This window comes from Leptodactylus fuscus, chromosome 1, assembly GCF_031893055.1.
Source record: "Leptodactylus fuscus isolate aLepFus1 chromosome 1, aLepFus1.hap2, whole genome shotgun sequence".
Taxonomy (NCBI): Eukaryota; Metazoa; Chordata; class Amphibia; order Anura; family Leptodactylidae; genus Leptodactylus; species Leptodactylus fuscus.
Genome location: NC_134265.1, coordinates 218049321 through 218077054, shown reverse-complemented (window position 1 = coordinate 218077054; position 27734 = coordinate 218049321). Strand labels below are relative to the sequence as shown.

The 27734-nt window shown below is 42.2% G+C and overlaps 1 protein-coding gene across 2 annotated transcripts in view; it reads right to left on the bottom strand.

The window, feature by feature from the left end:
• Positions 1-27734, bottom strand: part of PDE4C (phosphodiesterase 4C) — a 259677-nt gene that overhangs the window by 162053 nt on the left and 69890 nt on the right. The window contains exon 1 of one of the 2 annotated variants that reach the window (XM_075283053.1): positions 2535-2603. The exons of the other annotated variant lie outside the window; for it this stretch is intronic. Within the exon in view, the coding sequence (XP_075139154.1) occupies positions 2535-2581 (47 nt within the window). The 5' untranslated portion in view covers positions 2582-2603. Of the gene's footprint in view, positions 1-2534; positions 2604-27734 lie in introns of those variants that run through there. 2 annotated transcript variants of the gene reach the window in all.

Below are 27734 nucleotides of genomic sequence, written 5' to 3'. Positions count from 1 at the left end.
ATTAATCTGTTTTATCTGACACTGCACTGTAACATACCTTCTCTGTAACCGTATAAGCTTGTGACCGCCAGGGTATATCTTTATATGTATTCCTGGCTGACCTAGTATCGACCATCTTGGGTTAATAAAACTTTAAAACTTTAGAAGGCTCTTCTCGTATTATCCTATAAGGCCCGGTCCTCTCTCTGGGTTTGTGGGAGAGGACGGTATAGTTAAAAAGACGATCGCGGGTTCCGCCTGCGGCAAAGGCCGGGTGGGCCAGAGGTTGCGGCCTGGTGGCTGAGGTGCGGGCCGTGTCCTCGCGCCTTGTGGGGCCGGAGGCCGGGGCGGAACGGGGCGATACGTCACAGCCTGGGCCTAATAAGCTGCGAAAACCATCCCATCGCGGCTATAATACAGATGAATATACGGCAATGAAATATGAGTAGGAATTCCTCTTCATATTCTGCTGTGTGAACATACGCTTTCTTCTATAAAATGTTAACAAAATACCAGTTATTGTGAATAGAAGTCGGGCGCCTGCGCAGTAGCCGTAGTAGAAGCCGCATGCTACTATGCATGCACCCAGGCCATTTTTTTTATATCAGTGTCAGTTCGCGAGCGGCGGAGGAGGACGGGACCGGAGGACATTGGAGGAAGAAGAGGCGTGGATGAAGAAGAAGACACACCCTGAATGCCCGCCCATCGTGCACGATGCGTAAGTAGATCATATTCTTTTTTAGGGTATTATTTTAAAACGGGGGGGGGGGGGGGGGGTTGTTTAATATAACATTTACGGTGCCTGTATAGCCTTTTTGAAGGCTATTCACGCATATGTGGGGCTCTATCAGCATGATTTTGCTGATAGAGCCTCTTTAAAGAGGACCTTTCATCAGATCGGGCACAGGCAGTTTTATATACTGCTGGAAAGCTGACAGTGCGCTGAATTCAGTGCACTATCGGCTTTCCCGATCTGTGCCCGGTGTAAAGCGCTATCGGTCCCGGGACCGTAGTGCTTTAGTGTCAGAAGGGCGTTTCTGACAGTTAGCCAGGGACGCCCTTCTGCCCAGCAGCGCCTATCGCGCTGTACTGTGGAGCGGGGAGGAGCTCCCCCCTCCTGCTCCTGATAATGCTCATCTATAGACGAGCACTGTGAGCAGAGGGAGGGGGCGTTCCTCCCTGCTCACACTGTACAGCGCGATAGGCGCTGCTGGGCAGAAGGACGTTCCTGGCTAACTGTCAGAAACGCCCTTCTGACTGTAAAGCGCTACGGTACCGATAGCGCTTTACACCAGGCACAGATCGGGAAAGCCGATAGTGCACTGAATTCAGCGCACTGTCAGCTTTCCAGCAGTATATAGAACTGTATGTGCCTGATCTGAGACTTTTGCATCAGTGCAAAAGTAATCATATCTTGGTAATACTGTGAGTGCCACGATCTGCTCACCTAATTTTCGTGTCTACATCGCCACTTAGTGACTTGAAATACTGCATCTATAGCCTCAGTAAGTGAATAGCTTCTCCACATGATCATGCACCCACATTGCGGTTTTGTCTGAAATGCTGATAGTAAATCAGATCAGATCATACAGGAAACAGCTGTAACCTCTGCATCCATATAATGTGCAATGTTGCTTTATATTGTCTGCATAAGTGTCTACGTTGTGTTACCTTTTCTGTGACCACTGGTTTTAGTACACACAAAAGTACATGTTACGACAACTCAAAGTAGTGAATGCAACATACACAAAGAAAACAAATAATGCAGGCAGTGACATGTCAGAAAGGTCAGAGCCCCATATCAAGCATTCTTGTAGCAATGACATATATAAGGGAACTGTCTAAGCACATACAAAGCATACAGGTCTACTAAAAAATTTCAAAGCATTTCATGCTGTCACTGCTCAAGTGATTGATGTAGACTACAATATTTCCAAAGCAGAATAAGAAAAATATGCACTGCAATAAAAAAATGTTATAAGTTATTCAGAATATTAACAAACATCCATCCAGACCCTCCAAAGACCACTGAACCACTCATAAACTAAAGCAATGGACTATAATATACATTATTCTCAAATTTGGAAAGGTTATATATATCTGTGCATTTCTTGACTACTGATAATTGTATACAATAACATATGTTATTGTATTTGAATAATGAGTTTCTAGAATCTCTGGGTGGTTTATATCTTGACATGTAAATATGCAGACACTTACGCTTCTATTATATCTGTATACTATACACAGTACTTTTTTGCTGCTTTTAAATCCCCATTCTTGCTAATATTAAACAAATCTTAGTGTCTGGTACCTGTGATCACATTCCAAGATTCTTTGGTATCTACAACCCCGGGGTGCCCTGCTGCAGGCCACTGAGCTTACATTACCATTAACCCCATTCCATTATTTATTTATTTATTTATTTTACTTTTAATGCATTTCAATAGTATTATTTTTTGTTTCTCTTCTTGAAATTTACCTTCTTTTGTATTTTAAACAATAATATAAGGAATCGCAGTACTGAGAATATAATTTTATATTGTTTAACCTACCATATACAAGAGTGCCTTCGAATTGGGAACCGAGTATATGACAGCATTCTCTGTTTGATTCTTGTACAGTATGGGCTACATGTAATCCATGAAATATCCCATGATTGATAATCCAGAGTAGAAAAATTCAGCAGATATTCACAAACTCTTCCACTGAGGATCCACTAGTACTCCTTTGTGTTTCATACAGAATGACTACATAAGTTGATTTTGAAATATTCTTATTTCCAAAAATTTCAGAAAGTTAAGAAACCAGTTAGACTGACAAAACTGAGATGAAGGTGTTTCCAGCACATCCTCACATTACTTCTCTGTGTAGTGCGCCAGGTTGGTTCTGTTGCGCTCTCCCCAGGACATGTGTACTGCTCTCCATCAGTTATACTAAATTGCTGTTTTCTTTTGATTCTCAATCAGAGACTGGTACAATACACTTTCTGTGTTTCTACGCTGCTGTCTGGCACTGTCCATGTCACTCCCCTCCCTCTACACACCCACAGGGTTCAGGCTAATTTGCACACAGAATACTAGTACCCTCCCATTTCTGTCTCTCCCCCTCTCTTTTTCCTGTGTGGAGTGACTTGAATGCTCTTCTACAACCTGACACCATGTCCAGAGAAGAAGAAAGAAAACTTCTTCATTTCCTTTCCTTAAGCTTTTCCATTGTTACTGCAACAGGTTTTTAAAGATCCCAAGAAAGCAAACAAACAGCACTAAAGTCCTCGCTTACACCAACAACTACAATGTGGATTTTACCATTTCAGTCACTTTTAAGGACTGTTAGGTTTTTTCTTTACCAAATGTGTTGTTCATTTTTCCTTGATTCTTATCATCTTCCTGTCGTCTACTTTACTTGGTCATCAATGCTTGCTAAGGCTTGCGTCTCCTTTCTCAGATGAGGAAGCTTTCACACTCTTCTTTCACTTCCTGTACATATTTCAATGTGTTACTCAAATCTTAACTAGTATATCTAAATATAAGTCATTTCATATGAAAACAAGTAGGATCAGAAACATAGGTATAACAGTATTTGCAGTGTAGTTTGTACTTATTAGATCGTGAGTTACACAATTTACACAAGTTACAACATCTTAATAAATGTAGTAAAGAGAGAGGTCAATTTGGGACACTAAACCACCCACAGGTTACTACAGACCAGGAGTTTAGTGTTCAAAATCCAAATCTTTAGGGTAAGTTCATACAGGTTTTTTTTGGTCAGGATTTTGAGGCCGTATCTGCCGCTTAGGTCTTTTTTCCAGGAGCCATTTCTTCCAGCTCCCAGAAAAAAGAAGCGACATGCTCATTCTTCAGGCTGAGTTGAATCGCAATTTGGCCTGAAGACACTCCCTCCTCTGGACTAGGCCCATTCTTTGCAGTGGACCGGCTTTCAGTCGCGGCTACCCAGTTTTTGGATCCAAAAAACCTCATGTGAACTTATCCTTATACTTATCCAGGGATAAGTATGATGGGTCTGTGGGTGGTTTAGTGTCCCAAATCTCCCTGAGGGGTTCCCATTAAATGCTCAGGATCATTCAGCTTCTAAATACGGTTTGTTTTCTCTCCTGTATTATTTCAATGCATTTTATTTTGCCTCTGAGTCTGCTGTCTATCCATCCAACTACCATATAAACATACACATTCAGCTTCACCAAAATACATGTTGTTCCAACACAGAGACATCTAAAAAGCAATGAAAACAAAGTTTGCAGCATTGCTTCTTCCCAAATTAAATTAATAGGGAAAATGCTTGCGGTTCTGCAGCTAGAGTTGACATGCTGTGTTTTTGAAAAGCAGCTTTAGGCGGGTTCACACCAGCGCCCGATCTCCGTTTTGCAGGTTTCCGTTTTCTGTCAGCAGAAGATGGAAACCCAGCTTTCAGTGTCCACTGGTGAGCGCCCGTGAGCGTCTTCTGCTCTCCGCAGCGAAACCTTGTTTTTTTTTGTAACTGGACACAAAGTCCTGCATGTCCAACTTTGTGTCTGGTTAAAAAAAAACAAATAACGGTTTCGCCGTGGAGAGCAGAAGATGCTCATGAGTGCTCACCGGTGGACACTTTACAAACCCATTCAAATTAATGGGTTTGAAAACTACCTGCCGGTTTCTGTCTCCTGTCCAGTTTCTCGGGCAGGAAATGGAAACCTGCAAAATGGAGATAGGGCGGGTTCACACCTGCGCCCTATCTTTAGTTTTTTTTCCTCAGTATATAGACGAGATTTAAAAAAATCTCATTCACTTTGCTAGTATTGTAAAATGCAGGGCCTTTTTCTTTCCTAAGTATAGCCCATCAATATCTGACTTCAGAAAAGCCCCTTAAAGGCTGGGTTCACATCTGCGTTGAAGATCGCAGTGTATGTAAAACAAAACAAAAAACACTAAAGTCCTGTAAGGGTCGATGCACACAGAGTTTTTTGGCAAGGATTTTGACGCTGGATCCACGTCAGCATCCACCTCCAAAAAAGCCTCACTATAGAGGCTTTGTATTCCGCTAGCGAAAAAAAAAAAGCTAATGGAAAAAAAGCGACATGACCTTTCCTCGGGTCAATGCACATAGAGTTTTTTGGCGAGTAAAAATTCCGCTTCAGAAATTAGGAAATGGTTTATTGAAGCGGTTTTTGGAGTGTTTTTTGAGGCTTTTTTAGTTTTTGTTATTTTTCCTGCAGCACAGTGTATGGACCTTGAAAAAACGCTAGCGGTTTTTCCACATGGTCTTCGCCAGTTCTGCGCCCAAATCCACGACGTGGATTTTCCGCCTCCCATTGACTGCGGAACCCGCCTGAAGGAAGCTTTTTTTCCGCTAGCGGAAAAATTCTGTGAGTGGAAAAATAAAGCGAGTGGAACCCATAGAACTCTAGGGAGGCATTTTTTCCACGCGGATTTTGACGCGGATTCAGCGTCAAAATAAGCGCCCAAAAACTCTGTATGCATTGACCCTTCAGGCGGTTACCGCCTGAAATAACCAACGGGTGTCAATGGGAGGCGGAAAAACTGCTTCAAAAACTGCTAGCGGTTTTTTCAAGGTCCATACACTGTACTGGAGGAAAAAAACATTTCCTAATTCCTTGAAGCGGATTTTTTTCTCTCCAAAATCCTCGCCAAAAAACTCTGTGTGCACTGACCCTTTGTCCAACTTTTTAGTCCATCGGTTTCACTTAAGTACAAAATGAACACCTGACGGACCCAGTTATGTTCAATAAAGGAGACCCTGACGCTAGTGTGAACCTAGATTAAGTTTTTTGCAATTTGTAAGTTCACACTGAGTAAACGCGTGTGTATTTTTGCAAAATACACGTGTAAAAATACACGTGTAAAAATAAAACTCCCATTGACTTCAATGACATTTTACAGGCGTATTTTTACAAGCGTATTTTTACACGTGTAAAAAAATATCATTGAAGTCAATGGGATAGCAAAATTTCATGAATTATTTTAAGCAGGCAAAGGCTTACACTGCAAATTGATATTAAAATTACTAAATTTTGATTTCATGTAACAGGGACTGCACTTATTTGTAAAAGTATAATGGTAAGAATTGCTGCAGTATTACATGCCAGTTGATGTAATGTGACTGAGAGAGAGTTGTATTCTGATGCAAGTACTGTACATAAGATAATGGCCTGTCTCAGCTACACAGTACATTTGGTATTTCCTGTTAGATAATTCATACTGGCAGAGGAAGTAGTTTGCATACTTTAATGGAAGATATAAACAGGAAAGGGTAAGCAGGTTGTGGAAGAACAAAGGTCTAAAAAGAAATCAAATAATGCGGCTATTATGATAACTATACATAGATATTACCCAGTCATGGCTACTGTGGCACTTTAGTCTCACATGCATGGACGGGAGATTGAATAACGGGGCTTTCCAGGCTGTAAATAAAATTCGCAAAGCAACAGCAGAAGTAAGGTGTATTGAAGATTAGGAAAAATGTTGAAAAGAAAAGAGATGAGTTACAATAGACAAGACCTTTTTATCTAAACGGATTCTATTCTAAGGGAACACCAGATTTGTCCTGCAGCTATTGGCAGTGTTGTAACGTAATGCAGAAGCTTTTTAACTTGTAAGGACACAACTACCGTATTTTTCAGACTATAAGACGCACTGGACTATAAGAGGAGGTTTTAGAGGAGGAAAATAGGAGAAAAAAATTTTGAAGCAAAAAATTGTAAAATATTTAATATATGGGAGTTGTAGCTTTGCAACACCTGCAAGGTCACATTGACAGGTGACCCTGCAGCTGTACGGGGACGCATAGAGTGTTTTTTTTTTTTTTTTGCAGGGCCAGATGTACTTTTTAGTTATACCATTTTGGGGAATGTCTATTGCTTAGATCACCTTTTATTGAAAAAAAATCCCGGCGGTTTAGCACTTGTGATTTTGACGTTCACCGTACAGGAAAACTATGAGTAGACTGGGCATTTTCGGACACAGGGTAATGTGTATGTGTTTGACATATGATTTTCTACTTTTATATATATATTCTAGGGAAAGGAGGTGATTTAGAACTTTTACTTATTTAATTTTTTTATTATATATTTTTAAAGCTTTTTTTTTATTTTTTTTTTACTATTTTATTCCCCCCCGGGGGCTTGAACCTGCAGTCACTTGATTGCAAGTCCCATAGACGGCAATACAACTGTATTGCCGTCTATGGGACATTCTGTATATTACTATCACGGCTGGTCATAGACCCAGCCGCAATACTAGTATAGCAGTGACAGGCCCGGGAGCTTCATTAGGCTTCCGGCTGTCACCCGAACAGGTCGGCTCCTGCACTATCGCCGCACAGGAGCCGGCCTGCAACTTTACAGGTATGGGGCCGGTGGGGACCGGCCCCGGGGGAGAAGGGGCCGCCAATACAGACCCGGCATCCGCTGTACTAGAGAGGTGGATGCCGGCGAGGGATAGACGCCGGCACAGGTGCCGGGGCCTGAGACATCGCTACGCTCCTCTGCCCTGCATGAAGCCAGGGGCGGGGGGACGGAGGAGCGGAATAGCATCACCCCTGCTGCTGGCTTCATGCAGGGCAGAGGAGCGCAGCGATGTCTCAGGCCCCGGCACCTGTGCCGGCGTCTATCCCTCGCCGGCATTTGCCTCTCTATTAGAGCGGGTGCCGGGCGGCCACATTCGGACTATAAGACGCACCCTTCTTTTCCCCCCAAATTTGGGGAAAAAAAGTGCGTCTTATAGTCCGAAAAATACGGTAGTTTTCTCCTATTGAACACTGCCTTATTTTTCCAATCTGACACGTTTCATCAGTGAAGCTATTTTATCATGACACTTTGAACTTCACATTAGTTATGAAGCGAACAGGAAATGTAAACATTTTTTTTACAATAATCAGTCATTCTAATAAATCATACGACACAAATTTGTTAAATATTGACAAATTCCTCTTTTATATTAGCATTTTTAAAAAGGCTTTTATTTTTTAGGATGTTTAATCAACAGTTTTCAAAATATTAAAGAAAATTTTGTAAAAGACCAATTCTGTTCTAAAGGGGTTTTTATGGCCTGTATATTAGAAACCACCTATAAATCACTCCTTTATAAAAACTGCACTCCTCAAAACATTGAAAACAACATGATGGTGATTAACAAACTTCAATTTTTTTTCACAACAGATTAAAATATTAATGGAAACAAATCATTCCATAATTTGTTAAAGGGGTTGTCCGGGATAAAAGCTAATTCTTACACTAAACTAAACACCCTTCCCCCACCCCATCATACTTACCTCACTTCTTTCCAGACTTCCTCCTGCAGGACACCTCCTCCCTAATTTCAGACTGCCGACTGTTAGGATCGGATTTTGCAGGTTTCCGTCCCGGCGCACAGCGCCACCTACTACCAGGAACTTGATGATTTTACTTACAGTTTTGGAGTGATTCACTGTTGAAAACACTATTTGGCATTGAGATCCAACTGCAGATCTCAATTCCCGACAGCATTTCAACAGTGAATTTCTCCAAAACTGTATATCCAATCATGGAGTTCTTGATATCATTTTAAAGATGAGATTCTCCTCTTTAAAATGCTATTGAAAGCATCAAGATATGTTGATGCAGTCCAAAGATATAGAGCTCCAAAGTGTCCCCCCTCCTGTCTAGGCAAGCAATTTGCGATCTTTAACAAGAAAGGAAGAGGGAGACGAGCAGTTCAGCAGAGAGAGAGAGAGAGAGAGAGAGAGAGAGAGACAGAGAAACAATCAGACTCTCTGCATAACTTGTATGTGACAGCAGGAGGGGGGGTGGCAGGGACTCTATTGTCCCTATTAACCCTTCTCCTGCCAATCAGAGTGTATACTATACATTTGTCTCTGATTGTCACATACAGTTATAATGTAATTCCCCCCTGAGCTTTACTAGTGTGGTATTCTTATGTTATACCTCCTGAACATAACCAGGAAGTTTATTGGCGCTGTGACCCAGATGTTTACCATTGTCCAGGTTGCAGCGCCAAAAAAAAAAGTCACACCAAACACTTACACAACATATACATAAAGTCGCAAATAAAGTTTACATTTCACCCAATCCCTGTCCTGTCTATACCTGAGCTTTCTACAGTAAAATACGTCTCTAGTGATATCCGTTACACACTAAAATAATAGTAATAACGATTATCACTAGAGATGAACGTATAGATTGCTAAAATTTTTATAGGGGGATGGCAAATAACATTTTTATGTAAAGTCCTATTTAATTTGCATGCACAAAATGGGATGGCGCATTTCTGCGATTTTGGCGATTCTTTAACACCCGCCCCTGTAAATATATACATGTGTGGTATGTATGAACTCCTCACATATTGCAGTTTTATGGACAGTACATTATGTTTGCAGAAAGGGATTTCTTGAGCCGCACTTTAGTGGCAAATTTGAATTTTTGCGCAATTTTTGCTAGCAATCTCTGTTTGCCGCAAAGTTGAATGAAGGTGCTTGTATATATAAACTATTAAATTGTGTTTTTATATAGGGTATGCTGTGTACTCTGAAAAAAGTTAGATTTTGGTATCACAGTCACAGTTTGGTAGGTGCAGTATAGCTTTTTAACATATTAGTGAACAACAGCAAAATCCTGCTTGTCTTCTGTATTCGTGTTTTTGGGAGTCCGAGCTCTTGTTGTAGTTGATGTTTGCGGTACATATAGTATATATACACATTGTATACACCATAAGCTATTATTTTAAAAGTATTTTGTATATGAATCTGAGATTGAACATGAGTTTTAGGTGCAAATATGTGTTTTAGCGTATTTTTTCCAAAAATTATTTGTGTTGGTCGCAAAGTTGCATGAAGGAGGATGTGGCTATCAATGACCCATTAAGACATTTGTAATCTTCAGGTTGTCTACTTTCAAAAAATATATAGGGTTAAGGGTTCACTTACTTTTCATGGTGTGTAATCCCTACATTTTATAGGATGATACTTTTTTAACATTTCCAGCTTCAAAGAAGATTTTTGTTCCTTCCAGTTCTAGCGATTTTCTGAAGACTCGTGCATGCGGGTTCAGGCCATAGTGATATGTATGAACTCTGCACATATTGAACTCTTATTTTTAGGAGGTTTGGTGCATTTAATTTTTTTGTTTGGTTTCCGCTCCATACAAAGTGAAAGTAAAAAAGAAAACACCAGGTACATTCTGTAATTATTATTTCTGTTAATGTCAGGAATTTGGGGTTATTCATTTAGTTTTAGTAACTCCATGTGCCTCACATTAATAGCCGTTAACTCCATCATGTCCCTCATATTAACCCATGTGTACCTCATAAGGGTTACTAATACGTGAGACATATGAGTCCCCTTTCACCAGTGCTGTCAGTTTGGGGTAAGTGTGACACGCATTAATTCCTGGCTGTGGTTTTGCTGTTGCCGCACAGTCTGGAATTAAAAATGGCTGAAATTAAACCGCGTTTCACTCACAAAAAAGTAAAAGTACCAGTGACCAGGGACTGGATGCGGCATCCAGGTACATCGTGTGTCACAATCCTACTCACTCTACCCACAGTCACATACATTTACCTCTAATTGTAGGTTACACATGTACTGACATTGCTTCTAATGGAAAAGTACGCATGTATCCAGGTAAATAGTGATAAACGTATGTGCCTGGAAGCACAATATGAAAGCACTCCTATGTTACAGTTTGTGGTATGATTTTAGTGTAGGTGTCATCAATATTAAAATTAGGTTGCCTACTCTTGGTGTAACAAAAAAAACCTTTAAGACCCCATTAACATCTGCGTTTGGATTTCCATTCGGGAAGTTCGCTTGGGGACACCCCTAACAGAAACGAATTAAAAAGCAGTTACCAGGGAAACCGAGTGGAAACCACACGGACCCCATTATAGTCATGGGGTCCATGTGGTTTCCTTTTTAAAGGGGCTGTATCACTAGGAAAAGTCATTTTTAACTAATCACACCTTTGCATAGACTTTAGAAAGTCTATTTCACACTTACCTATAGTATACAGATTGCCTCAGTGGTTTCTGAATAAGTCTGTTTTTATTCATATGCTAATTAGACTGGTGCACGATACATCGTGCACTCCTCTCCTATTGTTTTCTATGGGAGACTGGTGCTGATGATGATGACTCGGCTTCCTGTTTGCTTCACACACATAGAAGATAATAGGAGAGAGGAGGATGCTGGGAACTTCCTGTGCTGGCTGAAAGCTCATTAGCATATGAATAAAAACGGACTTATTCAGACACCACTGAGGCAATCTACATACAAAAGGTAAGTGTGGAATAGACTTTCTAAAGCCTATGCAAGCATGTGATTAGATAAAAATGACTTTTCCCAGTTATAGAGCCCCTTTAATGCATATAGGTTTCTGTTCATGGGGTGCCCAAGCGGACTACCCGAATGGAAACCTGAACGCAGATGTGAACTGGGCCTAAGGCTGGGGCCCCACGTGGCATAGACACTGTGGTTGTTTTTATGCATCTATGTGAATACAGCCATTAGGATGAAAGAATTTAAAGTTCTATTAAATAATGTTTGGTTTATATTTCAGTGAATTTCTTTAATATAATTAAAATATAGTTTAAAGTGATTATATGTGTATTCAGTTACCGAATTGTGATGTTGGTACGGTATCTTAGAATTTTTACTGCCCCACTTGAAAACTTGCCCAGGGCCCCATTTTGCCTAAAACCGGCCCTGGCTGAAGCCCACTGGTATACTGGCTGTTCACATACAGGTTAGATGCACAGTAACATGTGCTAGGCATAACAGCAATTATGAACTACATGCAGTTCTGCAATAAGAAAAACAACACAGTTTAGATTTGGGATAAGCTCCAGAAACTGATTAGGCAACAATTGGTTGCCATCAGTATGGATTTTGCCCAGAAGCTGATATGCCAGAAATATACAAGTCTTGAAAATAAGGGTCAACACTGTAAATATTAAGTCTTTACTTAAACTTGATGTGGCACATTTATGAAGACTGCGTTATTATCTCCAGCCTTCACAGCCCTGAAGTTGCACACATATCTCCTTGTAAATAACGCGCCATCAGCCATGCGCTTGGAGGAGAAATGTAAGCCAGGTCATAGCCCACATCATTTACTCCAGATATTTGATGTAAATGATGATGAATCTGGCCATGCCCCTTTTGCTGTGTTGATGTATAAAATCTTCTATTTTGTCTTATACTGTCTTAATGGTAAGGCAGCATCGTCGCAATAGAACTAACTGTTAGAAGAAGTTCAATCTCCTTGCTTTTTTTTTTTCACGGACTATCTGAAAATATTCTCATAATTAAACTCTTAACTGAGGCAGACTCTGAAGGCTTTAATCTCACCTTTCACAAGAGAAATTCTTGAAACGTTACAATTAGCTGCAGGCTGATCCAGGGAAATTCCTTCCACCTCGCAAAGTTTGAAGGAATTAAAAGGTGAAAAAGTTCTCTAACCCCTGAAGTTATCAAAATTACCCCTTAGCAAACCACAGGGAGAATCTAGGCAGGGGTTTAACTAGCAATGACTGGGCCCTATAGCAAACTTTTGACATGGGGCCCCCCTCAACTCCAACTGGCAAAGTGCCCCCTTTCCTGGCCTTCGAATGGTATAATGCCACATTTACATATGCTATAATGTCCCATAATGACCTCTCAACACAGTATAATGTTCCATTGTGGGCCCAACATAATGTATAATGTCCCATGGCGGCCCCACAACACAGTATAATGTCCCATAGTGACCACTCCACATAGTATAATATCCCATAGCAGCCCCTCCACACAGTATAATGCAGGGGTCCTCAAACTACGGCCCGCGGGCCACATGCGGCCCGCCGAGCACATCTGTCCGGCCCGCCGGCAGGCACGCATTTATAATGAGGATCCTGGGGAGCTCGGGCCAGGCCATGTAGCGCGCTTCATTTCACCTATTGGAGGGCACCGCTCCTGATGTCTGCGCGATCTGCTCTGCCCCCGGTGTTCGCCTGTGTCCACCTGTCACATCTCATGTATGCGATGTAAGGAGGATACCGGTGATCTGCCTCCGGTATACTCCTTACATCGCATACTTGCGATGTGACAGAAGGACACAGGCGGACACCGGAGACAGAGCAGATCGCGCAGACATCAGGAGTGGTGTCCTCCAATCAGTAAAGTGAAGCGCGCTGTCTCCATGGCCTGGCCCGGTATAGTCAATTGTACCCCTCCGCGCCACTTTGTCAGTCAGGTCACCATAGCAATGTGACCTGATCTGAGGCAGCCCAAATTACAGTGGGCAAAGCCACCTCACTAGTTTGGTTTAGTGCCTGCTGACTTCCTGGATCCCAGACCCTATCTGTGCCCCCTGAAGTAAGCACTATAATATCTTACTGTAGGATTAATAACACCTCAGGGGGCATTCACACTTGTGTTTGGTGTGTGCATTCCGATGGGTCAGCTTTAAAGGGATTCTACCATTAAAAACTGTTTTTGTCGTTGACATGTCAGAATAGCCTTAAGAAAGGCTATTCTTCTCCGCGCCACCGTTCAGTTAAAATTCCGTTTTCTGTCGGTATGCAAATGAGTTCTCTTGCAGCACTGGGAGCGTCCCCAATGCTGCGAGAGAACTCTCCAGCGCCACCTCTATCTTCTTCTGGAACGTCATCTTCATGCGTCTTCTTTCGGCGCAGGCGGTGAAACTTGTACGCCTTGGGCCTCGCTCAGAGCCGACTGCACATGCCCGCGGCCACAAGAAAAATGCCTGTGGGCATGCTCAGTCGGCTCTGCCTGCACCAGAAGAAGACGCATAAAGACGACGTTCCAGAAGAAGTTGGAGGCGGCACTGGAGAGTTCTCTCGCAGCATTGGGGATGCCCCCAGTGCTGCAAGATAACTCATTTGCATACCGACAGAATACGGAATTTTAACCAAACGGCGGGGCAAAGAAGAAATCGAAAGGTAGGAGAAGAAGAGGCTTTCTTAAGGCTATTCCTATGTGTTATCGAGAAAAAATTTGATTTTAATGGTGGAATCCCTTTAAACTATATTCGGGCCCTCCAATGGTCAAAGGGACAGTGACCTGACCCACCTTTTAAAAAGTTTGAGGACCCTGGTATAATGTACCATAGTGACCACTTCACAATGTAACCTTAAAAAATATTAGCATTAATAAACACATAGGCTCACATTTAGGATAGCTGCACACGTCCATATGCTAGACGGATTTACTGGCTTTAACTTCATGCTGGGAGCATGACTCCTTGCATCCTAGTTATCTTTGATAGTAGAAGTCCTAACCTCCCAGCAATATACTGTTTCATTCCAATTACAGTACGGAACAGTATGTCGCTGAGAGGTAGGGACTCCTAGCATGATAACCAGTCCTGCTCCCAGCATGAAGTTCAAGTTCGTAAATCTGGCTAACACACGCGTTCCATGGGTGAAATTTGGTCATGTGCAGCTAGCCTTCGAGAGAATAAATTTAGGCACTCTGAAATTGCAGCAGATTTATCACATTGCTTGCAAACATTGCTAAACACTTTTAACAATTGCAGTGAGACCAAAAAAACATAATGCATAAGGCTATAAAAATGTGCCCCTGATAGCTCCAGGAAGAAGGGAACATTCCATTGGCTAGTGTAAAAGGCTGGTGCAAGTGATCACCGATTGATGCATGTATTAGTGCTCTCCCTGCCCCAAAATCAGGCTATATAACAGGACTCTTAAATTAATCTTTAACAAAGCTTAATAGTCCTAAGGCCGGTGTCCCACGTGGCGGTTTTGGAAATCACAGCAAGTGAATTATACCTACGAAAATGCTGGCAGTTTCCCTATAGGTAATATTGAAATAAAGTCCACAGAGGATTTTCCCACAGCGCTTTTTTGCTGTGGGATGCCACATGGGTTGTACAAAACAGGTAACATGTTTAGATCCTGGTTTATTTATATCTTCCACTTTCTAGGTAAAAGGATATTTTCCCTGAAGCTCTAGGATACAGGAAATAAAGATAAGATAGACAATTGCAAACTCTAGCCAATTCTCTCCCAAAACACTGATAAAGTGTGTCCTAGTACACATGTTATCACATGTTATAGAATTCAAGTGACAGTGATATATTATAAGGATATCCATGTTTACAGGCATCGGAAATCTACAACATCTCATCCTAAAATTAATGGTATTCTTACAGTATTTATAAACACATTTTTACAATTCTTTAGTAGATTTTAGATAATAGTATTTAACAAGTTTAAATGTTGCATTGCTAAACTAATTTGTTAAAAAGCCAGAAAAATGGTTTATAAACCAATAGGTTCTGAAAAAAGGAATATTTTAGAATACCATTTTACATCTGGCATGTTTCAGACTGGCTTTATTAAACATTGGACAGTAATGTGGGGCACACATTTGCATTTCCAAAGCAGGAAACTAATTATTTTAATATACCGTATATACTCGAGTATAAGCCGACCCGAGTATAAGCCGACCCCCCGAATTTTACCACAAAAAAACTGGGAAAACTTATTGACTCGAGTATAAGCCTAGGGGGGAAATGCAGCAGCTACTGGAAAATTACAAGAATTAAAATGGCTGGAGTTCTTGGGTGCAGTAAGTGCTGGGAAAGGGGAGGGGGTGTTTTGGTTGTCCACTACCCCCACTTGGAATATAGGGTATCTGCAGAGATCCTATTAACCCCTTCCCGATGGAATAGAAGCACTGCAGACCCCCTATATTCAGTAGACCGGGCAATTTCAGACACAGGGATCACTAATGTGTATGTGTTTCACAGTAATTTTTTACTTTGAGGGCAGGTTCACACCAGCGCCCGATCTCTGTTATGCAGGTTTCTGTTTCCTGCCTGAGAAACTGGGCAGGAAACTGAAACTGGCAGGCAGTTTTGAAACCCACTGAATGTCGGTTTCCGTCTTTTGCCGACAGAAAACGGAAACCTGCATAACTGAGATCGGGTGCTGTGAACCCGCCCTTATATGTATTCTAGGGAAGGAGTGATTTAGAACTTTTATTTATTTTATTTTTTTATTATATTTTTTTAAAGGGGCTCTATCAGCAAAATCCTGCAGATAGAGCCCTACATATGCGTGCATAGCCTTTAAAAAGGCTATTCAGGCACCGTAAAAGTTAAATTAAACTACCCCCCCGTTTTAAAATAATAACTTAAAAAAGAATGTTCTCTACTTACGGAACGTGCACCCTGGGCGGGCATTCAGGGTGCGCCGTCTTCTTCTTCCCCGCCTCTTCTTCCTCTGACGTCTTCGGGTCCCGTCCTCCTCCGGCGCTTGCTAGCGGACACTGATAAAAAAAAATAGCCCGGGCGCATGCGCAGTAGCATGCGGCTTCTACTACGGCTACTGCGCATGCGCCCGGGCTATTTTTTTTTATCAGTGTCCGCGAGCAAGCGCCGGAGGAGGATGGGACCGGAGGACATCGGAGGAAGAAGAGGCGGGGAAGAAGATGAAGACGCACCCAGAATGCCCGCCCAGCGTGCACGTTCCATAAGTAGAGAATATTCTTTTTTAAGTTATTATTTTAAAACGGGCAGGTAGTTTAATATAACATTTACGGTGCCTGAATAGCCTTTTTAAAGGCTATGCACGCATATGTAGGGCTCTATCTGCAGGATTTTGCTGATAGAGCCCCTTTAAAACTTTTTTCTTTTTTTAATATTTTTTTACTACTTACTAGAGATGAGCGAACAGTGTTCTATCGAACACATGTTCGATCGGATATCAGGCTGTTCGATGTGTTCGATTCGAATCGAACATCACGTGGCAAACTCCAAAAAAATTTGATTCCCCTCCCACCTTCCCTGGCACTTTTTTTGCACCAATAACAGCGCAGGGGAGGTGGGACAGGAACTACGACACCGGAGGCATCGAAAAAAATCGGAAAAAGTCATTGGCTGCCGAAATCAGGTGACCTCCATTTTAGACGAATAGTGGATTTCAAATCCGGGTCATATGAGAATGTGAACTTTGTGACTAAGAGACAGGGATAGCTGTACAGGCAGGGATAGCTAGGGATAACCTTTATTTAGGGGGGAATGTTATTAAAAATAACTTTTTGGGGCTCTATCGGGTGTGTAATTGTGATTTTTGTGACATAAACTTTTTCCAATAGGAATGCATTGGCCAGCGCTGATTGGCCAGAGTACGGAACTCGACCAATCAGCGCTGGCTCTGCTGGAGGAGGCGGAGTCTAAGATCGCTCCACACCAGTCTCCATTCAGGTCCGACCTTAGACTCCGCCTCCTCCGGCAGAGCCAGCGCTGATTGGCCAAAGGATGGCCAATGCATTCCTATGCGAATGCAGAGACTTAGCAGTGCTGAGCCAGTTTTGCTCAACTACACATCTGATGCACACTTGGCTCTGCTACATCTGATGCACACTCGGCACTGCTACATCAGATGTAGCAATCTGATGTAGCAGAGCCGAGGGTGCACTAGAACCCTTGTGCAAACTCAGTTCACGCTAATAGAATGCATTGGCCAGCGCTGATTGGCCAATGCATTCTATTAGCCCGATGAAGTAGAGCTGAATGCGTGTGCTAAGCACACACATTCAGCTCTACTTCATCGGGCTAATAGAATGCATTGGCCAGCGCCAGAGTGTGCATCAGATGTGTAGTTGAGCAGAACTGGCTCAGCACTGCTAAGTCTCTGCATTCGCATAGGAATGCATTGGCCAGCCTTCGGCCAATCAACGCAGGCTCTGCCGGAGGAGGCGGAGTCTAAGGTCGGACCTGAATGGAGACTGGTGTGGAGCGATCTTAGACTCCGCCTCCTCCAGCAGAGCCAGCGCTGATTGGTCGAATTCCGTACTCTGTCCAATCAGCACTGGCCAATGCATTTCTATGGGGAAAAGTTAGCTTGCGAAAATCGCAAACTGACAGGGATTTCCATGAAATAAAGTGACTTTTATGCCCCCAGACATGCTTCCCCTGCTGTCCCAGTGTCATTCCAGGGTGTTGGTATCATTTCCTGGGGTGTCATAGTGGACTTGGTGACCCTCCAGACACGGATTTGGGTTTCCCCCTTAACGAGTATATGTTCCCCATAGACTATAATGGGGTTCGAAACCCATTCGAACACTCGAACAGTGAGCGGCTGTTCGAATCGAATTTCGAACCTCGAACATTTTAGTGTAAAAGGAAAATGCAGATAAACTACATGAAAATGCTTCCCCTAAAACCACAATATTTTAATATATAGTTATGAATTATTCTTAATTTAAAATGCACACAACAGTACTCATTAGTAAAACCAGGGTGTAACTACCGGGGTAGCAGCGGTAGCGGCTGCCACAAGGCCTGGGACATTAGGGGCTCGGCGACAGCCACTACTGCTGTGGGTTTTTTTTGTTTTTTTAATAGGCCATTACCTGACAGGGGCTGGGGTCGGTAAGTGACGCCGTGGGCCCCACAAACACTATTATTATACTCGGGGGTCTTTTCGGATCCTGAGTATAATGATTGGAGGCCCAGAAGAGGTAAGGGAACATAAAAAAACACTGTTACTTACCTCTCCGGGCTCCAGACAGATTTCGTGCCTACTTGGTCATGTGACGTCCCGGATATCATTGAAGATGGCCGACACCACCAAGGAGTGTAGCGGAGCCAGAGGTAGGCAAGTAACAGTGTTTTTTTTATGTTGGTATCCCCCCCTCGGTCTCCGATTATTATACTCTGGGGTCTGAAAAGACCCCAAAGTATAATAATTGTTCATGGGTGTCCACTATAAAGCAATAGTTTTGTGTAGGGGCCACTATGGGGCATAATACTGTGTGCAGGGGCCACTATGGGACATAATACTGTGTTCAGGGGCTACTATGGGGTATAATACTGTCTGCAGGGGCCAATATGGGGCATAATGGTGTGTGCAGGGGCCACTATGGGGCATAATAGTGCGCACAGGAATGCGGGGGGAAAGGGGGTCGGTTGGTAGGGGTCTTCGGCGTCGGTCGGGGGGGGGGGCTCCATGTCAAAAGTTTGCCACGGGGCCCTGCAATTTCTTGTTACGCCACTGACTAAAACACTACTGCTACTACTACAACTCTGCAGCAAAAATCTTCATGAGTAGACTTGGTCCAAATTACCTGACATCTCTGGAAACATGCAGGCACAATTAGTTAGAATTAGTTTACTTTAACAGAGTGTCACTGGCAAGGTTAAAGGGGTTGTCCACTTTCAAACCAATATTAAGGCTAAGTTCATATCTGGGTTGGGTTTCCATTCGAGGGGGTCTGCTTGAGGACCCCCCTAAATGGAAACCTAATCCGCTTAAAATAGTGGTTACCTGCAGAATAGACTATAATGGGGTCCGCCTGGTTTCCGCCCAGTTTCCTCCCGAAAGGGCGAACGGAATCCGTGAACGGATTTCAATGAGCTATAATGAGCTTTGCACCTCTGTATATCATATGACCATGGACTGATTTTTATCCACTGTGAGTAAGCAGAATGAATGACAACTAGCAGAGATCTAGAAAACCATGATGAATTGATACAGAAAATATATTGGAAAATTGTACAACTTTTTATTAAACAAACACTAACATTTGTCTGTTAACCACTTCGGGACCGCTAATTGGGTTTTTACGTCCGGATAGTGGCTTCCTTGTTCTGCAAGGACATACCAGTACGAAATCGTGCCGATGCTGAAACGGGGAGCTGGTTGTAACTACAGCCAGAGCTCCCATCAAGAAGGCAGGTTAGGACCCTGCTTTCCCAATCGCTGTGTACACAGTGCTGCCGGGATCAGATTCTATTAGAGCTGCTGGGTTCTACAGGACCCAGATCAGCTCTATAGTTATGGGCAGGATGCTATATTCCATTATGACCTTATGGGGACAAAATGTAAAAAAAACCCAAAAAAACCCAAACTCACACTCTCTTATTATAGGTTCTAGACCCACCCCCGATGAAACAATGTAAAATAAAAATTACTGTAAGGGTGCATTCACACTGAGTAAACGCTAGCTTATTCTGAACGTAAAACACGTTCAGAATAAGCGGCGTCTAAAGCAGCTCCATTCATTTCTATGGGAGCGGGGATACGAGCGCTCCCCATAGAAATGAATGGGCTGCTTCTTTCACTCCGTGCAGTCCCATTGAAGTGAATGGGGAGTGCCGGCGTATACGGCAAGCTCTGCTCATGCCGGAGCGTACACGCCGGCACTCCCCATTCACTTCAATGGGACTGCACGGAGTGAAAGAAGCAGCCCATTCATTTCTATGGGGAGCGCTCGTATGCCGGCTCCCATAGAAATGAATGGAGCTGCTTTAGACGCCGCTTATTCTGAACGTGTTTTACGTTCAGAATAAGCTAGCATTTACTCAGTGTGAATGCACCCTAACAGAGGAAAAACTATTTTATAAAGTTTTTAGTAGCACTTTGTGCTGTTAAATAAAAAAAATGGAAAGTGAAAAACAACATAAAAATAAGGATGTGGTTATTCATAGTTACTAGAGCTGAGTGAACACCGTTCGGTCGAATACATATTCGATCGAATATCAGGCCATTCGAGGTATTCGATTACAATCGAATACAAGGCAGCAAACGCAGTAAAAATTTGTATCCCTTCCCAGGCACGCTTTTTGCACCAATAACTGCGCAGGGGAGGTGGGACAGGAACTGAGACAATGGAGGCAGTACATTGGCTGCCGAAATCAGGTGACCTCCAATCTAGACGAATGGTGGATTTAACATTCGATTAATTTGGAACTGTGAACTATGTGACTGTGAGACAGGGACAGATCTACAGGCAAGGTTAGATAGGGATTACCTTTATTTAGGGGGGAATGTTACTCACCCAGCTCTTTGGGGCTCTATCTTGTCGGGATCCCTGTCAGCTTGCGATATGCACGAGCTGACTTTTTCCCATAGGAATGCATTGACCAGCGTTGATTGGCCAGTGTAGGAGGAGTAGCTGGAGGGATGGTTGGCAGTAGCGCAGAGCTGTGTGTGTGACAGGAGGAGTAGCTGGAGGGATGGTTGGCAGTAGAGCAGAGCTGTGTGTGTGTGACAGGAGGAGTAGCTGGAGGGATGGTTGGCAGTAGCGCAGAGCTGTGTGTGTGACAGGAGGAGTAGCTGGAGGGATGGTTGGCAGTAGCGCAGAGCTGTGTGTGTGACAGGAGGAGTAGTTCTACTACCAATAGTTCATAGGTACGGTACCTATAAATAGCCACATCCTAAAAATAAAGCTTTATGTGTCACCAAAAAAAGATGCAGAAATCAGTTGAATAACCCAGATGATAAAAATGTTATAGCCCTCAAAACGGAAGATACAAATATCCCGAAAATGTGTCTAGGCCGGAAGCACAAATTGGCCCGGTACGGAAGTGGTTAATATTGGTCTGAAAATGGACAACCCCGGGGGCCACACGGTGGCTCAGTGGTTAGCACTGCAGCCCTGCAGCGCTGGAGTCCTGGTGTTCAAATCCCGCCAAGGGCAGAAAACCATCTGCAAGGAGTTTGTATGTTCTCCCTGTGTTTGCATGGATTTCCATCCCATATTCCAAAGACATACTGATAGGGAAAAATGTACATTGTGAGCTCTATGTGGGGCTCACAATCTACATTAAAAAAAAAAAAAAGAAAGTAGACAACCCTTTTTACCTTTCTAGAGACACTCACCCCTGTACCTATGATACTTCACTTGACTTTTAATGAATAAAGTTACATTCACATCTGCAGCAGACTTTCTGTTAGGAGCCTCCATTGTAGTCAAAATTCACACACAAAGAAGTTCTGTATGCAACACTATGTTGTCTGGCAAAATAACAGACACCACTATAGTCAATGAGATGTGTCAGGCTCTGTTTGTTTCCGACATGTAAGAGATTCATTCCAGGCTTGCATTCCTTTTTGCTGCTCCTATGAAAGAACAGGAAAAAGGAATGTCTGATAGATATGTGAACACAGAGTAACTATTAATCCAAAGTACTGCTATAGGGGTGCTCTGAATTACTTAGCTAGGCTCCTGTTACAGAACAACATACAGTCTACACAACCACACTGCTTTTTCGGGATCGAGAAGACGATACAGACAGACTGCTGTTACAGTATAGAGAGAGACTCAAGCTGGCAATACATTTCAGGCAGCATTCAGATGACAGATATTCCTATCGACACTCTCATAGAGATCCGTCATTATCTTAACTGTCATTCTTCTGGAGTCATTTACTTCGCCACATGCTTATCTAATCTGATCTTTGTAGGTCTTACTCTGCCATCGAGTTCACGAGCACGTCCTAGGAATCATCAATGCGAACGACACCGAAGATGTTGCATCATTAAAAGCTATCACGAAACATTTCTTTATTCATCATAATTCAGATCCTTCTTCATTTTGCACTGTTAGGTCTGAGAGCAGGCATTTGGAAAAAATGGTTGTCCCAAATGGAAAATAGATGGATATTCATCCTTAAAGGGGCTCTATCATTAGGAAAAGTCATTTTTAATTAATCACATTCTTGCATAGCCTTTAGAAATACTATTCCACACCTACCATTAGTATGTAAATTGCCTCAGTGGTTTTTGAATAAGTCCGTTGTTATTCATATGCTAATGAGCTTCCAGCCAGCACAGGAAGTCCCATCAGCATTCATCTCTGCTATTATCTCCTATGTGTGTGTGCAAACAGGAAGCAGGAAGTCATCATCAGCAGCCTGTGCTGTATACAATCATAGGAAATAATAGCACAGAGGGTGTACGATGCATCGTTCACCCTCTCTAAGTAGCATATGAATAAAAAAGGACTTATTCAAAAATCGCTGAGGCAATTTACATACTAAAGATAGGTGTGGAATAGCCTTTCTAAAGGCTATGCAAGGATGGGATTAGTTAAAAAAGACTTTTCCCAATGATAGAGCCCCTTTAACACTGTCCAACCTCACGGATTAAATGAAAACGTATGCTTTGCTCCATTTCTGTAGTGCTCTGTGTTTTTATTTGTCCTATAATGTTTTCTGATTTTGTGTCTCCTCATGTTTGATCTTTTATTTTATTATAATAATTATTATTTTAATATGTGGTTTTGTCATACATACATATACTGTATATATATATATATATATATATGTATTTTTTCACTTTTAATTGCTTCTCTGTGCACTTTGTCACATTGTTAAATCAATATTATTATTTTTTATTTTTGTATATCACTTTTGTTTATTATTTTATTTCTTTGGATCATATTTTTTGATCCCCTACATGGTTCACTTTTAAGTGCATATTTTTGGGATATTTATATGTATTGTATTATCATATTATGAATTTCACTTGTATGGATGTAATGTTATATTATGTACTTTCGTCTTGTATAATCATATATCCTTATATTGTATATTTACACATAGCTTTTTATGGTTCACTTTAATAGTAATGTATATGGCTTATGATGTTTGTATACCTGAAACTTCACATGATTGGTATATATATATATATATATATATATATATATATATATATATATATATATATATATATATATACACCTTTTTAGATACCCCCTTTTTTCTTTTTAAGATTATTCTCTACTGTGGATATATCCGGTGGGGTTTAGTGGTGATAATCTATGTATTTACTCTGTTCTTTGGCAGCTATTTTTTGTCAATAAAGCTATGCTTGTTCATAATGTTATACTCTTAAGCGCATTTAGCAATATGGCAGCCATTTTTTTGAGGTTTTTACCTCTAGTGATGAGTGGTATGTCAGGGCGCATGTGCATTAGGTACTTACGGCGTTCAGTTTTCTTTGGAGACACAATCATGTTATGATAGCGCGCCTTTCCTTGGATTTTTCAACATCTGCAGTGAGTTACCACTGATTGTGCCTCTATAAATACATACGTGCCCTCCTTGTCAGTGTCCCCTGACGAAGTCCATGCATATGGGTGAAACGCGCATCGGGCCAGGAGAGGAGGTCAGGAGAGTACAGAACATGCAGGCTGTATGTGGGCAAGAGGACTATATCGGGTGTAGACTTTGTGTGAGTACGACGGGGGAATGTGGTGTTCAGCCTGTGATGGGGGAGGGAGGAGAACTGTGGCAAATGTCAGCAACATCCCTTCAGCTGTTTCTAACACATAGGCAGCTCCGACACGCACATAACCAAACTTCTGTAATCCACATTGCTGGATGTAGCAGAGCTTAGGTAGCGCTGTAGCACAGCTGAGTAGGCTCTCCATAAGCAAAGCTGTACATACAGCTTGGTATGCTGCGCATATGCAGCGATGTAGCAGAGCCGAGATGCCAAATTTCAGCCAAATTTCAGCAACATTCCTTCAGCCAGTTCTAACTCAGAAGCTGCTCTGACACTGACATAAGAACACCCCTGTAATCTAAATGGCCAGATGTAGCAGAGCTTAGGCAGCACTGTAGCACAGCTGAGTAGGCTCTCAATATGCAAATGTAAATACAGCTGGGTATGCTGCGCATATGCAGCGATGTAGCAGAGCAAAACCCTGCATGTCAGGTTTTTCTGTCCGCTTGAGAAGTCAGACATCTTCACTTGCGGACAGGGAAGGACAGGCACGGAGTGCAAAAGAACGCACCCGATGCCCATTTAAATAAATGACAAGTGTCACGGACACAGCTAGTGTCCGCTCCTAATGTCCGTGAGAGATTTTGAGCGGACACTACCTGTCGGACACTGACGGTAGTGTGAACACTCCCTAAGACGTTGTGCTCAATCAAGGTCATACATCTCTATCAAGACATAAAAGAAACCCTGTTGTACTACCCTTAGATGTAAAAAAACATTGATGTAATTTTCATTGTTTAAATAGTGAACAAAAGCATCAAAGGACTAGGGTGATCCCAACTGAATTATAAAGAAATCTCCCAAAATGTCAAACTAATCTGACATAAAAGCATATCTCTCCTCCAAAAGAGCCAAACATAGATTGGCATATGTGCAGGAGAAGGGTGTGCACATTACTGTACCTGACTCCTGCACAGAGTTCCCGAGGCTCTGGTGGTGAGCCCTGGTACTGGTAAGGAAGCTGATGCCGACTGCTGGCTGCACGCCCCTTTTTAAAGGCCGGTGTGTCATAGCGCCGCCTCCTAGTCCCACCCATCAACCAATCGGGGCAATCACACTCAGGCAATCCCCCGTGTGATGTCAGAGGGTGGGTGAGCTCTGAAGGGCTAGTTTCTACCTAGTAATAGTACATAATACATATATAGTACTATATACATAATTGCAACATCCAGTAGATGCACTGTGAATACATTATAGTGGAATACATTATAGTGAGTGGTGAGAGAGTATTGAATTGGGGTTGCTAATTTATCTTAGTGGTGTTTTTATACCATGAATTATGGGGAGGGAGCTGATATAATACATTTTAATTATATTTAATAAAAGTTATATTTTATTTTTTCTGTGATACTGCGATAGACAATTTTAAGAGGATGGTTCCCTATACCGTCGGTAATGTATTTTTATGTATATCATTTTGGGATTGTCTGATGTTTTGATCAATTTTTGTTAAAGCATTTTTATAGAAATTAATAGGTTTAAATCTGTATAGTTGGGCCATCATTTTGGGCAGGGGGATGCCTAATGTGTTTATTTCCAATCTAGGGAATGAGGAAATATAAATATAAATATTGTAAGCCAATGGCTGGTCAGGTAATGGAGGGGGTGTACATCTCAATCAGACTACTAAGGTGGGTGAGATGAGAAAACTCCAGAAAGAATGTTTCTCAGCAGATAATTCTGTCTGCTGAGTGTTATTTCAAAGTTCCGGTTACTGGGCTGGATTTTTAGGAATGGCAGGTAGGTTGGTAGTGGGACCTGTCATTCCACACCCTTCCAGTCCACACTTTGGGGATGTTCCGGCAGCGACTCAGCTGTTGAGCGTTTCCTCATCAAGGAAGCTTAAGAAGTCAACTCCAGCAGCAGACCTTTGGCACAGCGCGGCTGGAAAGCCAACTAAGAGGTCATATTTATGGAGCTGTGTCCTGAGTGATTCAACTGGCTTTTAGATTTCTGTTATTCTAGGTGAGGTAAACTATTCTATGTTTAGTTAGAGCCTAGCCGGGCAGATATTTATTTTTGTATTGTTTCCTTTTGTAGCTGCACTACCTTTTTGAGTGAAAATAAACTCTACCTTTGATTTGGACTAAAGAAACTGGACTTGTGTGTCTATGCCATCCCACCTAGCAACCCCAGACCCTGACAATATCTATATTTTTTTTCCCCTGTAGTGGACCTGAACCCAAAGGTGTCTGACCACCAGTACAATATACTTCTATAATGCCTGTGCCAGCCTGATATAATTAAAGCTATGCCAGGCCTGGGAGCCTTTAACTAGGTACCCAGCTGTCACGGAGACAGACCTCACTCCAGGCGATGAAGATGTGCAACATCATGGTGGCTCCTACACGCCACTTTCGGTCAATTGCCTCAGTCACATTTGACCGAGGTATCTGAACAGTTAATGCCTACAATCACAGGCATTGCCTGAAGGTCTCTGCTATGTCAAACAGTGTGTTAAATTAACAGTTGCAGTCTTTGAGCTTGGCTTTTTTCTACTAACCCCAATGCGGGTAAGAATGCACATACTATGTGGGGAAAGTAGCTTGGTAGAAATAGTGGTGCGGTTCCAACCATTCAGAGACAGGGACACAAATCTTGTGTTTTTTTAAAAAAAAAACAGCAAAATAAATAAAGCTTTACGTCAGGCACAGGATAAGCAAAATAAAATACAGCCTTAACTTCAGGCAAAAAGTCAAAACAAAACCTGCTCGTCTGAGCACTATCTAAACAGAAAATGCTAACTGTATATGTGGCTTACTAGCAGCCACACGAATCAACCGAAACAACACTGTACCGTAACACAAGGCTCTCAGTGTAAGTGCAGACCCAGCCACTTCCTCTCCTCCCAGGATCTTCCCTGAAGTGCAGGCTCTGCAGCCTTTTATGGCCCAATAATGAGCCTATGACCCACAGCTGGGCTGCAGCTTATTCAAGATCCACGTGGACCGCGTGTACGGCTAGCTCTGCTCCTTAAGAGCCGTAAAACGAGCACTTTCCATTCACTTCAATGGGAGTGCTCGTAGTGAAAAAAGCAGCCCATTCATTTCTATGGGGAGCGCTCGTATGCCGGCTCCCATAGAAATGAATGGGAACTGCTTTATACGCCGCTGATTCTGAACATGTTTTACATTCAGAATAAGCTGGCGTATACTCAGTGTGAACTCACCCTTAGGCTGCGTTTACACTGATTATTTTGGTCAGGAATTTGGTCAGGAAACTGACTCAAATTCCTCCTCCTAAAAACACCTCACCATAGGACTGTATGGTGAGGCGTTTTTTGAAGGAGGAATTTGAGTCAGTTTTCTGACAAATTCCTGACCAAAAACTCAGTCAGCCTTGTGAACGCAAGAGATTTTTTTTTCTTTTTTGCAAAGTTTTGGATTATTTTAAGGAAATAAAACATATAAAAAAAAGTATAAAACTAGGGACAACATGGTGGCTCAGTGGTTTGCACTGCAGCTTTGCAGTGCTGGAGTCCTGGGTTCAAATTCCGTTAGGAACAACATCTGCGAGGATCTTATGTGTTCTCCCCGTGTTTGCATGGATTTTCTCCCATTCTACAAAGACATACTGATAGGAAAAAAAAAATGGACATTGTGATCCCTATACGGGGCTCACAATCTACATTATAAAAATAAGTATATAAATTTGTTATCACCAGAATCATACTAACCTACAGAATAAGATAAGATAATCCATTAA